We start from the raw sequence: 14,471 nt of genomic DNA, 5'->3' as shown, positions 1-14,471 counted from the left end.
TGAAATCTGGCCCGTAAATTGTCATTATTGAAGTACCGTTTTAACAAAAAAATTCATTCACTTGATCAAGATGTTTATGATTTATCCAATAAGTTTGTTCAAAAGATCAAATTCTTATTTCAATAATAGGTTTTGACCGATTATTTATATATATATATATATATATATATATATATATATATATATATATATATATATATATATATATATATATATATATATATATATATAGTAGTTTATGAAATTAAAATAATAAACATTTATTTATTTGTTTATTTTATTCGATATTTTTGGCGGGTTAACTCGATGCATCTTAATATTTACCTATGGACACAACTTAATTAGGTTTGAGTTACACAAGTGCTTGAATCCATGTATTTTATCAGTAGTATAACTTAATATTATCGATCTTCAATTCGATAATGATTTTATAGAACTTAGACAAAATTAAAAAATTTCCGAATTTTGTTTGATCAACTAACGCCATTGTTTAACCTCGAAAATGCAAAAAACTTTGTCTATAAATACTTGAATCCAGGTTTCCACTTCTCATCACAAATCACAACACACAATTCCATTGACCATAGCGTCATCATATCATTCAAAGCTAGCCCCCTCACAACACTATGACTACTCACTCAATCACCACCTTCATGGTTCTCATATCCATCCTGGCTCTAGCCAATGCATCCAACCTCTACCCTCAGTTCTACGACCACTCCTGCCCACAAGCTAAAAACATCGTCAGGTCTGTTGTCACAAAAGCTGTCGCACAAGAGGCTCGCATGGCTGCTTCTTTGCTCAGACTCCATTTCCACGATTGTTTCGTCAAGGTTTGTATGAAGAAATGTAATCAAAGTCATAAGGTTTTGTTATAATAATCAAAAGACACTAACTTTCTGTTATTCGCATTGAAACGATCATTTAGGGTTGTGATGCTTCAATACTTCTGGACAACAGTGGAAGCATAATTAGCGAGAAGGGTTCAGTCCCAAACCGAAACTCAGCTCGTGGGTTCGAAGTTGTTGACCAAATCAAAGCCGCACTGGAGAAGGCATGCCCACAGACTGTCTCCTGTGCCGATGCCTTGGCTTTGGCAGCAAGAGACTCAACTGTTCTTGTATGTATCGTATCTTAAAGCGTCATAAATCAACAACCATGGATAAAAGTTTATGTTTTTTGTTGTTTGTAAATTAAGATCATGATTTGAACTTGTGCATGCAGGCTGGTGGACCAAATTGGGAAGTGCCATTGGGGAGAAGGGATTCGTTAGGTGCAAGCTTGAGTGGTTCCAACCAAAATATTCCAGCTCCAAACAACACTTTTCAGACCATTCTCACCAAATTTAAGCTCAAGGGTCTTGACATTGTTGATTTCGTAACCCTTTCAGGTAAGTAATAAATTCGGCTGGATTGAATTCAAGAAAATCTTGAAGAGTCTGTTAAAAATCAAGAAAATTTATGGAGCCTCAACAGTCTCATGCTTATAACTTTTGCAGGAAGTCACACCATCGGAAATGCAAGGTGCACCAGTTTTAGGCAAAGGCTATACAATAACACCGGCAAGGGGCAGCCGGACTTTTCGTTAGACCAATCTTATGCAGCAAAACTGCGCCAGAACTGCCCGAGATCCGGTGGCGATCAGAACCTGTTTTTCTTGGATCCTGTGTCACCGACGATGTTTGATAACAGTTACTACAAGAACTTGATAGCTTCGAAGGGGCTTCTTAGCTCTGATGAGATATTGTTTACTCAAAACCAGCAAACAATGCAGTATGTGAAGCAGTATGCGGCGAATCAAGAGCTTTTCTTTCAACAGTTTGCGAAGTCGATGGTTAAAATGGGAAACATCACTCCGTTGACCGGTAAAAGTGGTGAAATCAGGAAGAATTGCAGGAAAGTCAACAGTTGATTCTATCTCCTTTTGGTATACAAGTTGATTTTACATCATTTTGTGTGATACGTTGTATTTTATGACTTCAAGTTCTATCAATGTACCCTTCCATATATGACAATTTTATTTGACATTAAGAGATACTGTATCTTTGTTTAGACTGATTCGCACCTACGTGATTTTATTTGTTGTTTTCTTTAAAGGCTTCGTTAATTTATCAAGTTATTTAATTTTGGTTAGAAGTTAAATTTATCAAGTTATTTAACTGGTCTATGTCCTGAACTCACGACCTTCAATCTAATAGGCTTCCAAATCTACCAATTGGGTTTGTCCCACATTGGCTACATGAGTTTGTTTTAGGATGATATTTTTGGTATGAGATAAACAAATGAACTAAGAGTATTCGTAATGTTCAATGCAGGGGCGGAGCCAGAATTTTTGAATAATAAGGGTAAAGATAGGATTATTATTGTTTGTTCCAAGAATCAACGTTAATTACTCTTTGATATTACTATTCATTTAAAGTTGTAATCATGTATTATTAAAACCTTCCATAATAGTATTTGAATGCAATATAATTGTACATCATAAAAATCTTCTTTTCGGTTATAAGAAGCCATACTGAAGGGCTTCTAGTCCATCTGTATTCGGTGTTGCTTTCCTGCCTTGATGTTTAGGGTTCGAGTCCCGCAGTGAACATAAATGGGGTAAATTAAAAATTATTTTATTATATTTTTCGTTTAAAAAAAAAGAATCATTACACATTACATAAAAGTTAAATGTGTAATAAGGAGTTAAAAATGACATTTTTCTTAATTCTTGAATTTTAGATTTGGAGAGCACATTAGATTTGGAGAGGGAAACAATGTGCTTAATTATGATATATGGAATTCAAGATAATAAAGGATCTAAAAAATAAAAGAATATACGGTGAATATATATTTTCAATATAATACTGATGATGCAAACCATAATTTAAATAATTTAAATAATTTGTTAAATGTTTTCTAGTTGTAATTTCTATTCTTTTTGTTAGATATATTATTGTTCTTCTATTAATCTCTTATGCAACTTTTATGTTAATTTTAGAAGGTATAATACATATGCGATTTAAAAGGAAAAATAGTTTATCCTAATTTTTTTAGGCATGATAGATTTGTTGTAACGTGATTAATTAAGGGCATACATTATTGGAATTCGTTATCTAATATATAGTAAAACTTTTTTTAATAGAATTTAACACTTCAAAGATTATATTAAGGGTAAACTTTTTTAATAGAATTTAGCACTTCAAATATTTTATTAAGAGTAAACTTTTTTAATAGAATTTAACACTTCAAATATTATATTAAGGGTATGCATTTGGATTTTAGAGGGGGCAATAGGCTTTAGCCTTTAGGATCTTAGGTTATTCATGGTTGTTATGGTTCTTGAGAGTGTCTATTTGGTGGTCAAATAAAAAGTTGGCAGGCGCAAAGCACCGACATGCCTCCTTATTCACTCCGCCACTGGTTCAATGAAAGAGTTAAATGAGATAATGTTTCAATGAAAGAGTTAAATGAATGTACAAATATGTCTGTCATTCAATGGATGGAATTTTACTATAGTGAAAACTCTTTATGAATAAGAAAGTTTTACAATTCTTGAATAAATATTATAAATTAACTTTTATAATATTTCTTTGAACTTTATAGAGTTCAAATACATTGTAAGAACAAATTGATATATTTTATGAAATGTGGAATGATGAAGTAGTAATCCATTGAAATTAATGATGTTTAATGCATTATAGATGCTATGACAATGTGGGGTGATTCTATTGTTGTAATTTTACTCATACAAGGAACTCTCTTCTTTGTACTTTTGGCCTTTAGTTTCTTACTATTTGGCCTTCTTTTTCTGATATATTATTTGTCTACATCTCACATAGTACTCTCACATAGTAGACTTTGAGTGGTTGGTTGTGGGCTGGATAGGTGGGTGAGAATTAACTTCTTGGATTAATTAGGATAACACAATCCTAAAAGCATATACAATTAGACATTTTTTGAATGGTCAAATACTAATAATCAACAAAAATAATTTCTAGTGTTGAAGTGAATTGATTTTGGGTTAACGATACATTAAAATGACATATTTCCTTGGTTATTCTTTTTTTCTTTTTTTTTTTCTTCTGGTTATTACATTAGGGAAAATGACACATACGTCCTATAAAGTTTCTAGGGTCAAATATGTCATTTTTGAGAAAATAAACGGGTAACCCGGTTACCCCTTATGCCAACTCACTTATTTTTATATTTTAGTAAATTAAAAAAAATTAAAAGGTCCCACTATCTCCCTCTCTCTATCTATCTCTCTCTCTCTCTCTCTCTCTCTCTCTCTCTCTCTCTCTCTCTCTCTCTCAATTGAGTAATTGTCATTTTCCAATGAAGACGATTTTAGATTCTCTGGTTCACCAAAAGATATCGGATTTTTCATCAAAATGGAACAACAGGGGGATATCGAAGGTTTTGGATCCAGTCCAAGCTTCATCTTTTACACTTCTGATACTTCAATATCCATAGCAACCGCTAAAGTCATCTGTGAAGAGCAGGCAGCTCGATTTCACGAATTTGGGGATTCCGATGAAGACGATTTAAAACACAAGAAGCCAACTGAATTCAAACCCAGAATAAAATACAAACAATACAAAATATTTGTTAATGAATCTTAGCGTTAATCTATCAAATTTGTTATTTTCTGAGATTCACTCCAGTTTCTTGTGAAATCAAATCTTTCTTGTGAAATCAAACCTAAAACAAACCCATGAAATCAAACCTAAAACTAACCAGAGTTTGCAAGAGTTTGCACCAGTAGGGAGGGGAAAAAACAAACAAGGTTCCGATTTGACTGCCACCAACATCTTCGACCTTAGGGCAATAAACTAGGTTTTTGATTTAATTTGAAAGAAGTAAAGTATAGTAAGGTAGCCGTGGAGTAAATCACAAGTGGTCCAGAGGCCTTTGAGCTTGCATCAAAATTCTGGTATGTGCGAATCAGAAAGGAAAGTATATATGTCGCCAGATTCTTGAAAAAGACGGAGGGTTTTGAAGAAGGAAAGCATGTGCGAATCGGTAATGTTTCCTGTGCGTGTGGTTTTGATTTTAAAGGTTAATATTCTCAATTCATCTTGGGATTTAAGAGAGAGAGAGAGAGAGAGAGAGAGAGAGAGAGATGGGTGGGCCCTAAGTTTTTTCTGTGTGTCCCCTAGACGGGCTAAAACAACTAACGGGGACTAAAATGACAGGTTGCTCACAACTTGGTTCCCTCATAAAGCCACGAAAAAACTTAAGTGACTAAAAGAGTCAACCCTAAAAAATTCGTAGGCTATATGTGTAATTTTCCCATTATACTATTAACTTACGGAAGTGTTAAAAAATACCGTTACTACCTATAATAACATATTTCCTCGCTTATTATTAAAAAATAAATGATGACGTGGGTATTATGTGGCAAAGAGAAGGGTGATGAGGTTTATCTTTGTTCAAAAAAATATAATTAAAGTTTATAAATTGTCCCATAAACACCATCTTTTTACTTTGGTCACTAGATTTTTATGTTGATTTATCTCTATCTCTCTTACTCTCCCCCCATCTTTGTGTGTGTGTGTATATATATATATATATATATATATATATATATATATATATATATATATATATATATGTCTTTCTCTCTCTCTCTCTCTCTCTCTCTCTCTCTCGCTCTCCCTCTCCCTCTCCCCATCTCTCTCTTTATATATATATATATATATATATATATATATATATATATATATATATATATATATATATCCTATTTTGAAAAGTTTTTTATTTCGGGAGTGCGGACAATAAATGGATCAATTAAAGGCTTTGGGCTTCAATAAAATAAGGTTTAGACCCTATTGAATTTTGATAATATTGGTTATGAGATCGAAGCCCTTGGTTTGTGTTTTGGAGTCAATGGGTAAAATGGAAAAAGTGATGTTTCATATTTCTTTCATGAATTAAGGATTTTTAGTTCGGTAAGTTTTAAGTCAAAGGCAATTAGATAGAATTGTAGGGCTCTTCAATACATTTCCGTGCATATAAGAACACTAAAAACATAGTTGAAATGAGGAAGTTATGGTTATTTGAAGTTGAAGTGGAAATTGAGGGTTTTGTCCTACACAGGGTATAGGAGAGTTACACAGGGTGTAGCTGCTACGCATGGCGTAGGAAAATTACGCAGAGCATAGATGCTGAAATATTGGACGTATGTTTAAAAACCTACGCATGGCGTAGGTTATGCTACGCGGGGAGTAATCGTGGCAGATAAATACCTTAATTATTCGGTTTTAAGCCCTATTTAAGGGCTCTAACTTATGGGAAACCCTCACATGACCAACATTTTGCACCTAAGATCATTCCTTGAGAAACTATAGCCTCCTCTTACTTGTTTTGATCATCGACATCATTTATGAGCTTATTTTTTCAATTAGAAGGTTGAATCTTGAAAAACAAATGGTGGCAAAGTGTATAGAAGAAAGGTTCAAGTATAGATCCAACAATGTTACTTCATACCTGGACTATTATGAGTAAAAAGGTTCTAACTTGCTCATTGGTTTCATAGATCTAGTTATTTGTCATATTTGCCACTTTTTATCCCTTGAACTTGTGTTTTGGGAGTTAGAAGAACTCCATCACCTTTTGAGCTATATTGAACACTCTTAGGACTTATTGGACTTAGAAAGTTGTGCTTTGGTGCTTGTTCTTTAATCCATGCAAGTTGTGTTAGCATTTTTTTGTCATTTTAGTGCATAAAGTTTAGATCTTCAAAATTTATGACCTTGTTATGGATAAAGTTGGAAACTTTATCCATCTAAACATCATAATGATTTAGATTTGAAGGTTTGAGACTCTTACAAAATGGATTAAGCTAAGCAAGATGCATATTTGGTCCCTTTGAGACTTAAAGATTAGATCTTGGTTGTTTTGATAATCCTAATGGATAAAGATGGAAAATTTATCCATTATGGAGCTATTAGGAACCAGATATGAGAATTGGATGGTTAACATTATGTATTAAGCACTTAATGGGAAAATTGGACAACAACATGTTACACAGGGCGTAGTTTTGGATACACAACATATAACCATTTTCTGCATCGTTTGGAAGCCTTGTGCTCTATGTTGGGCGTAGAGAATCTTCTACATGGGATGTAGGTTGAATGAGGTTGACCATTGACTGTTTGACCGTTAACTTTTACCAAGTTTGACTTTAGGACAAATTGACGATTTTGGGTTGTAGCTTAAGACTGGGTCCCTGTTTGCTATATAGGTGACCTATAGAGCCGGTTATTGGATATGTATTCATCACTATTATCTTTTCAACTGCAAGGTGGGTCTTTTAACTATACTTGTGGGTCGAAGGCACCAATGTCGGCCCACTAGATTGCGTTATGTTGGATGCTATTTGTCTTTGTAACTTTTGCATGCATGTTTGGGTTGAAAGATATCCCAGGGTTGGGCCTATTATTGCATGTTTGGGTTGAAATACACCTCCAAGGTTTGGGCCATGATTGTATGGTGGGGTGAAATACACCCCCTCCCCCACGACTAGGTCCATGATTGTATGTTGGTTTGGAATGTACCCTAGGGTTGGGCACACTGATTAGTATGACATATGGTATTTTGGGGAACTCACTATGCTTTGTGCTTATTTTTATGTTTAAAATGTTTTCAGGTACTTCTGGTTTCAAAAGGAAGGGTGCAGCTTGATTGCACAACATCCCATATCATGATTCCGCATTGATTACTCTTTTACTCTTATGAATTTGTTACACTGTATTGTGATTGAATTTGAGACACCTGATGTATGTATTGATTATTTTAAAATGTAAATTTTTTTCTCTATTTTTAGGATGTTACAAGTTAGTATCAGAAGCTTGGTTTGAGGATTCAGGCACACTCTCGGGTGTGTATGAACTCAAAATGAGGATTTCAAAAATCTTTTAGAAGAAAATGATTTTCTAAAATGGTTTTTAAGAAAAATGGGTGAAATGAATGCAATCAACCGATAGAATGCATGATAGAATGCTAGGAGAGATGCATGTATATGCATGTTGATTGAGCTTTTGGAACTACAAGCTAGTATGGATTTCAGATGTTGGATAGAATGGCCTGATTTGTGATGCCTTGTAACCAGGGGTAATTGGATGCTTCGTCATATTTGGAATCTATGTTGGTGGAATTGATTGCTAAGTGTATACTTTAAAAATTATATACGATTAGGAACATATAGCCCTAGAGAGACTAATTTATCCTTATTCATGTTCCTTGTCTAGTTGTAGGCTTAGGATTGAATCTGTCACTTGACAATCTATGTGATCTCGTTTTGTGTATAATTTGCATGTATAAGGCAACTGACAGTGTTGGTAGAGGTTCCTATCATCGTAGAAGCAAGTTAGTTGGAGGATGCTTTTATGTTTTATGGCCTATAAAGTGTTACTACTCGAATGCTGTTTGTTTTGTGCTTTGTGGGACCCATATTGATGTGAGCTAACTATTAAATGAATATGTTAAGTAACATGTTGCAAAAGTTAAATAATTCTACAATGATTTCTTTGTCCCTATTATGCAACTCTCATTCGAGTCTAACCGTTGTAGGGTTGGGTCTTTTATTCGATATATCATTTATGTTTTACCGCACGTAATTATATTCATGAAGTAGTTAATTAATATTAGTAGGGATTCTTCAATAGATGATATCAATGTGAGGTGGGAGTCCTAGGAGAGCCTAGGAAGTGCCTTCGAGGAATTGGTGTGCAGTTTAGCGGTGTATATTTGTCGAGAACAGGTATATGTGATTTTATGGTTTAGCACCATGATTCACTACAATGTGTTTCTGTACTTATTGATTTATTGGTTATGGTTGTTTAGGATAAGGATGGGTCTAGTGAATTGTTGGGCCTTAGTGGAAATGCCAGTTTAGGATTGAATGGTGCAGACCTAGGTGAGTTAGTTGATTTTGAGTTCTTGAGGGCCTTGCTCGAGGTAGTGCCAATCGAGTCGCAAGAGACGACTCAAGAAGGAAGCGATTATGATGATCGACTTGAGGATTGCAGCCGGAGGATAATTGATTGGAAGATGGATTGGGATGTCACTATATTTGACGGGGGTTATATACTACCAACTTTCTGCATTCGGAGGAAAGAGAGAGCACACATGTGATTTTCAGAGTTGGGGAATGGACCCAACATGAGACTAGATAACTACGGTTTTTTGGTGACAAGTATGGTAGTGTGGGGATGCATAAGAGGATACTTGTGGTATGGTTGCCTTGAGATAAGGTCAAGGGTGTGCTTTCTTCGAATATAGTTAGGTCAGGTGCTAGTTGATCGTTTCGAGTGATCAGGGAAGTAAATCGGGAACAAAAATCTTTTGTCATCTCTGATGTATCCTGACTATGAGAATGATTCCTCTTGTATTTATGAATGATTCTCATGACGAATAAATTGTTGGGGATTTATATTAAATGTGTGTGGTAGTCCATTTGTTTCTAGATAGAGAATCGATGTTATGAATGGACCGTTAGAATTATTGCTTGTGCCTCTGCATGGGATTCTTGACGTTAGAGGTGGTTATGATTAGGGAGTTTCCAAGATCTCCATCTGAGATTTGGACTCTTTGTGAGTTTTCTTGTTCCTTATCTGGAAGATCAACATGCATTGTGTTATGCATGTTTACTAGTATGTTTGTTTTGAATGGACAGTTAGAATTATAGTTTACTAGTATGTTTCTTTTGAACCATCCCTGATTTGTAGAAAAGACTCGATTATATACCGAGTTATGCTCGTACTTTAAAAACAGATTTTTATAAACAACAAAGTAACATAACTTAAAAGAGTTTTTGAATTGATTTGATGACTTACAAAAGCATAAGAAATCATTTAATGTGATGGTTATCACATGTAAATATTTACACAATATCATTGTGTTCAACTTGTAATCCCCCCTTAAAAGCATTTAAAACATTTATAAGATAAATTATAGGGGTATGAACTCACATTATGTGGGTGATTCAATTGAAGATTCGAGTAAGGATGAGAAGTTCCATGAATGAAGTCCCGAGGCACAAACGAGTTCTAAATGATATATATTGATAAATATATGTATATAATTAGTGTATATAACAACTAATCATGAAAGGAAACAACCTTAGGGACTAGAAAACACTTGAAATGAAGTGTTACAATGATATATTATTGTATGATAGGAGTTCACGGCCACACAAGGAAGTGTTTACGGCCAAGAAGTGTTCACGACCAAGGATGCTTGAAGGGTTTATGGCCCAAGCTTGGCCTTAAGAAGGGTTTACGGCCATGGATGAAGGGTTCACGGCCATATCATGAGCCTATGAAGGGTTCATGGTCCAATGAAGGGTTCACGACCATGAACTCTTGAAGGATCATGCTTAAAAGGTGTTTGTTTCAAGGGGATTCAAGAGTCAGACAACAAGTATATGGATAGGATACTTACTAATTGGAAGACTTTAAGGAGTTTACGGCCCAAGAACAAGTGTGTGTTCTTGGTGTAAAGATGGTGATTTGAAGATCTAAACCAAAAGTTTTGAATTCATGGATGAAATCAAAGAGCTTATTGTGAATAAGAAGGATATCAAGTAACAAGGGATGAATCACTTACAATTTTGAAGAGAAAGAAAAGTGTTCTTGATGATACTTGAGAGAGTTTTGAGAGTTCTTGACTTGAAGATGTAAGAAATGAAAGTAAATATATAAATATATATATATATATATATATATATATATATATATATATATACACTTATATATATAGAACTGATTGCGGTCGAGGAGTTCACGCTCCGAGGTTCACGGCTGAAGCCTCGTTTACGGCTCGGTGTTCACGACTACGAGGTTTATGGCTGCGAGGAGTTTGCGGCCATGCGAAGGTTCTCTATTCTTTAAAGCTTTTCTCTTCCAAACCTTAATACTCTTAGTTAACTAGGGTTCAACACTTATAACCCAATAAACCAACTAATTTAAGACCATGGAACCAACGTTGACTTAACAAGAAAAAAAAATTCGGGCTGTCACATTCCAAGGGTCTGGGATGATATATATATGGTTAAGCCGATTTGAGATTTGGTTTGTTTGCAATTCCAGTTGGTGGTGGTTCGAACCCTAAGTGGGGGAGAACTAGGTATTCTTCTTGGAGGATCATCGATATGTTCGGAGGGTGTATCCGGGTATGAGTTTTAGAGCACAATTGCTACGGGGGATTTCAATTCCGTTGTTTCTCAAGAAAGCAATATTAGATCCCTGATTCACCGCCTTATCCGCCGCCTCATTACCTTTTCCATTCACCATAGGAAGCACGGGGATAAGGTCATTAAATTAATTTATTCTTCTTATGGATAACTCTGGCACCCGGGGTATGTTGCAACATACCTTACTTTCTGGCAAGGTATTTCGTTGATTATGCGGTTAGTTCTCAGGCTAGAACCTTGATATGTGATGGGCATTTTGTGACCCGTTTAACATGTTCTTATGGAGTTATCATTCTTGGGATAACTAGGACTCTTACATGTGAAGAAGGGAATGAGTTTTATTTGAGCTATTTGGAAAGAATGCGTGTGGTAGTTAATATGGGTACACATTGGAGTATACCTACCAATAACGAGGAGGATGAGCCACCATAACAAAGAGGAAGGATGACTGTGAGAAGAAGAGGAGAGAGAGAGAGATCAGTCGCTACATCAACATAAGCCCATGGGAGGAGGACCATCTCATGAGATGTTGTCAGGATATTTGGACCGGATGCATGTCAGTATGAATTGGATTAGTGGTACTATGGAAAATATGGTTCAACATTTCAATATCACCCAACCACCGACTTTGGGGTACCAGTGTACGATTTTCCCATCTTGGGGTGAGATGTGGTCAAGGCAACACTTTAGAGCATGCACGAGTGGAGCAGTTGATGATGAGAGAGATGACAAATGATGAAATTATCCTTTTTAGTGCATTTTTAGTTTTTTTCATTTTTAGTCTTTTTTATTTTTGGTGTGCTTGTTTTTGTTTGGTTTGATTGTTTAGTAAAACTTTGTGATGATTATGTTGGTTCCTTCCACATTTTGGTTGCTTGTTTGCAGAAAATCGTGAGAATATAGAGATAAGAGAATATACGAGTTAAGCCGTGTCATTTAGAATCGAGAGTCGAGACCCATATTGATTGATAAGTTTGGGGTTAATTTCATGAGTGAAACAAGATTAGCAAGGAAGAAAGAGTCAAGCAAATATAGTGTCATAGAAGGGTCTTAATATACTAAGACATTCAGTTACATTGCACTTAGAAGAAGTTTTTGCAAGATGACATTCTGTGAGACCCAGTTCTCATGATGTGAGTATTCATCCCTCACGTCGTGAGCCCGAACACGATAATATTCAGAGGTCGATGATATACGACACCACGTTATGATTTTCATACCCGACGTCGTGAGTTATATATTTCTACGAGTTAGAAGCCTTGTATTCCATACTCATTTCAAGGCTCACTATTATCATGACTTATGATATCATAAATCTAGTTATTACTCTTTCTCTTAACCATAAAATGTGGCGTATGCCTTCCCATATTACGATGCATTACTTCGAAGATTTTATACACCATGCTTATTGAAGTTGTGAGTTTCTGCTTCACATTTTGTCGGCACATTCATTCGCATATCTTAGAAGATCCGAGTTCCATTCACAAGTTCAAGATGCTCAAGTTATCCGTGCTTTCCGACTCGACTTCGCCACTACTACCCTAGGGGATTCTGTTCCTTTTTCTCCCTTTTATAACTTCTAAATTATTTTGTGCATACAATGAGGGCATTGTATGTAATAAGTGTGGGGTAGGGGGTCAAAAAAGTAAATTAGTAGAAACTTTTAAAATTTAAAATTTAAAATTTTGAAAAATTTAGAAATAGATTTGGAATAATATCTAAAATTTAAATCTAGTAATAGTTTAAACTTAAGTTGCTAGTGTTGTGTGGGATGATCCAATTTGAGCTCAAATGTTTAATTGAGCCAACATATGTTATAGTATATTTGTGGCTTCCCAAGTCTTAGTGAAAAACCATGAGATATGAAAGGTAATCTGTTAGTTTATATCGCATAATAAGTTTTGTGGCATGTACCTGCAATCTATCCACGAGAGTTTATGTAGTCATTACCAAGGTTCTAAATGGCGTGAGGCGTGGCGTGGCGGCAAGGCCAAGCCTCAAGCTTAACAAGCCATGGCGTTTTTCAAGGCGTGATGTAAGGCGGCGATTTTGTATTAATTTAAAATTATATTAACACATAAATATAAATTTATGTTAAATATAACTACTTTTTAGAAGTGTTAGATCAATAACTAATAACAAAAAATTAACAAAAACCACAATACTTATATCTCCGATTTGAAAAGACATAACAAAGAGCAAAAAACTGTGTCTCAAAAAAAAACACGCACCATAACACGCCATAATGCGCCATGGCGCGCCATATCACGCCTTGCCATGCGCCACGCCTAACAGCAACGTTATGAAGCTTTTCATAACGGCGAAGCCACGCCTCACGCCATGACGCGCCATGGCGCGCCTTTTAGAACACTAGTCATTACACTTAGACTAATACCTCTAACCAATAAAGGTTGAAGTTAATCTCCCTTGCCTAAGCATGTAGGATTTGAGCAAAAAAAGTGAGTTATATATAAAAAAAGAGAGAGAAATTACCAAAAATTGAAAGAGTTTTTGGAGCTATCAAAGTATGAAGATCAAAAGATAAAAAAATTGTGAAGAAATTCAAAAATTTGTAGATACCAAAAATCAAACAATAAAGGTGGTGAATTCAAAGAAATCAAAGAGTAAATATCAAAGAAGTGAAGAACTCCAAGAGCTCCATTGTGGTATCAAAGTTGTAATTTTCTAGATTATGTATGGTTGGGTAGCTTAAGCAAAAATACCTTGAGGTTAAGATAGATTTCGGAGGATTGATTCGGAGGGTTGCAGAAATGAGTGTCGTATAAGCTAAGGGGTGAAATTTCATAAGGATTATGAGTATTTAGGATTAGGAAGTTTTTAGGAATTTTAGAAAAAAATATACACATTGAGGTGTTGATATAATGGATGAGTTCAAAATGGATTGTCTTATGTGATATTGGTGATGAAAATTTAACTTCAAATTAATTAGTTTTGATTGAGGGCAAGCAAATGATAGGTGTGGGGTATTTTATAAAAATATTTTAATACACTTTGTTTAATATTTTGGTTATTTGCAAAGATATGTGGTACTTATAAGATTGAATTTTATTTTGAAGCCAAAAGTAACACTCTTGAAGATAAAGGACCAAAAGCAACAAGAATTGGAATTTTGGAGGATTAGAGCATAAAATGAGAAGAATCAAGCTAAAAAGTCAACCTCACGACATGAACCTCAAGCTTCTAGAAGATAGACATTCGGAGGACATAATCTGTGTTTGATACGAATTACAACTAAGTTCATGATGTGAGCTCTAAGCCTCACGACG

The 14,471-nt window shown here is 35.0% G+C and overlaps 1 protein-coding gene across 1 annotated transcript; it reads left to right on the top strand.

The window, feature by feature from the left end:
• The first annotated feature begins 540 nt into the window (after window positions 1-540).
• On the top strand, window positions 541-2,030 carry LOC145093025 (peroxidase 72-like). Its single transcript, XM_079031062.1, has 4 exons — window positions 541-833; window positions 929-1,120; window positions 1,225-1,390; window positions 1,499-2,030. Exons 1-4 carry the CDS (start codon window positions 627-629, stop codon window positions 1,909-1,911), a joined length of 978 nt encoding a protein of 325 aa, XP_078887188.1. The 5' UTR covers window positions 541-626; the 3' UTR covers window positions 1,912-2,030.
• The last annotated feature ends 12,441 nt before the right edge of the window (window positions 2,031-14,471 follow it).

The sequence above is a fragment of the Lactuca serriola genome, chromosome 3, assembly GCF_051521515.1.
Source record: "Lactuca serriola cultivar US96UC23 chromosome 3, Lser_US96UC23_V15, whole genome shotgun sequence".
NCBI lineage: Eukaryota > Viridiplantae > Streptophyta > Magnoliopsida > Asterales > Asteraceae > Lactuca > Lactuca serriola.
This window is presented reverse-complemented; position numbering and strand designations above follow the sequence as displayed.

Excerpts from the sequence above, each read along its gene's own strand:
- LOC145093025 (XM_079031062.1), top strand. The coding sequence starts at position 627 with ATGACTACTCACTCAATCACCACCTTCATGGTTCTCATATCCATCCTG. Across the intron at positions 1,121-1,224 it reads CAAGAGACTCAACTGTTCTT|GCTGGTGGACCAAATTGGGA; the intron begins GTATGTATCGTA and ends TTGTGCATGCAG. Across the intron at positions 1,391-1,498 it reads TGATTTCGTAACCCTTTCAG|GAAGTCACACCATCGGAAAT; the intron begins GTAAGTAATAAA and ends TAACTTTTGCAG.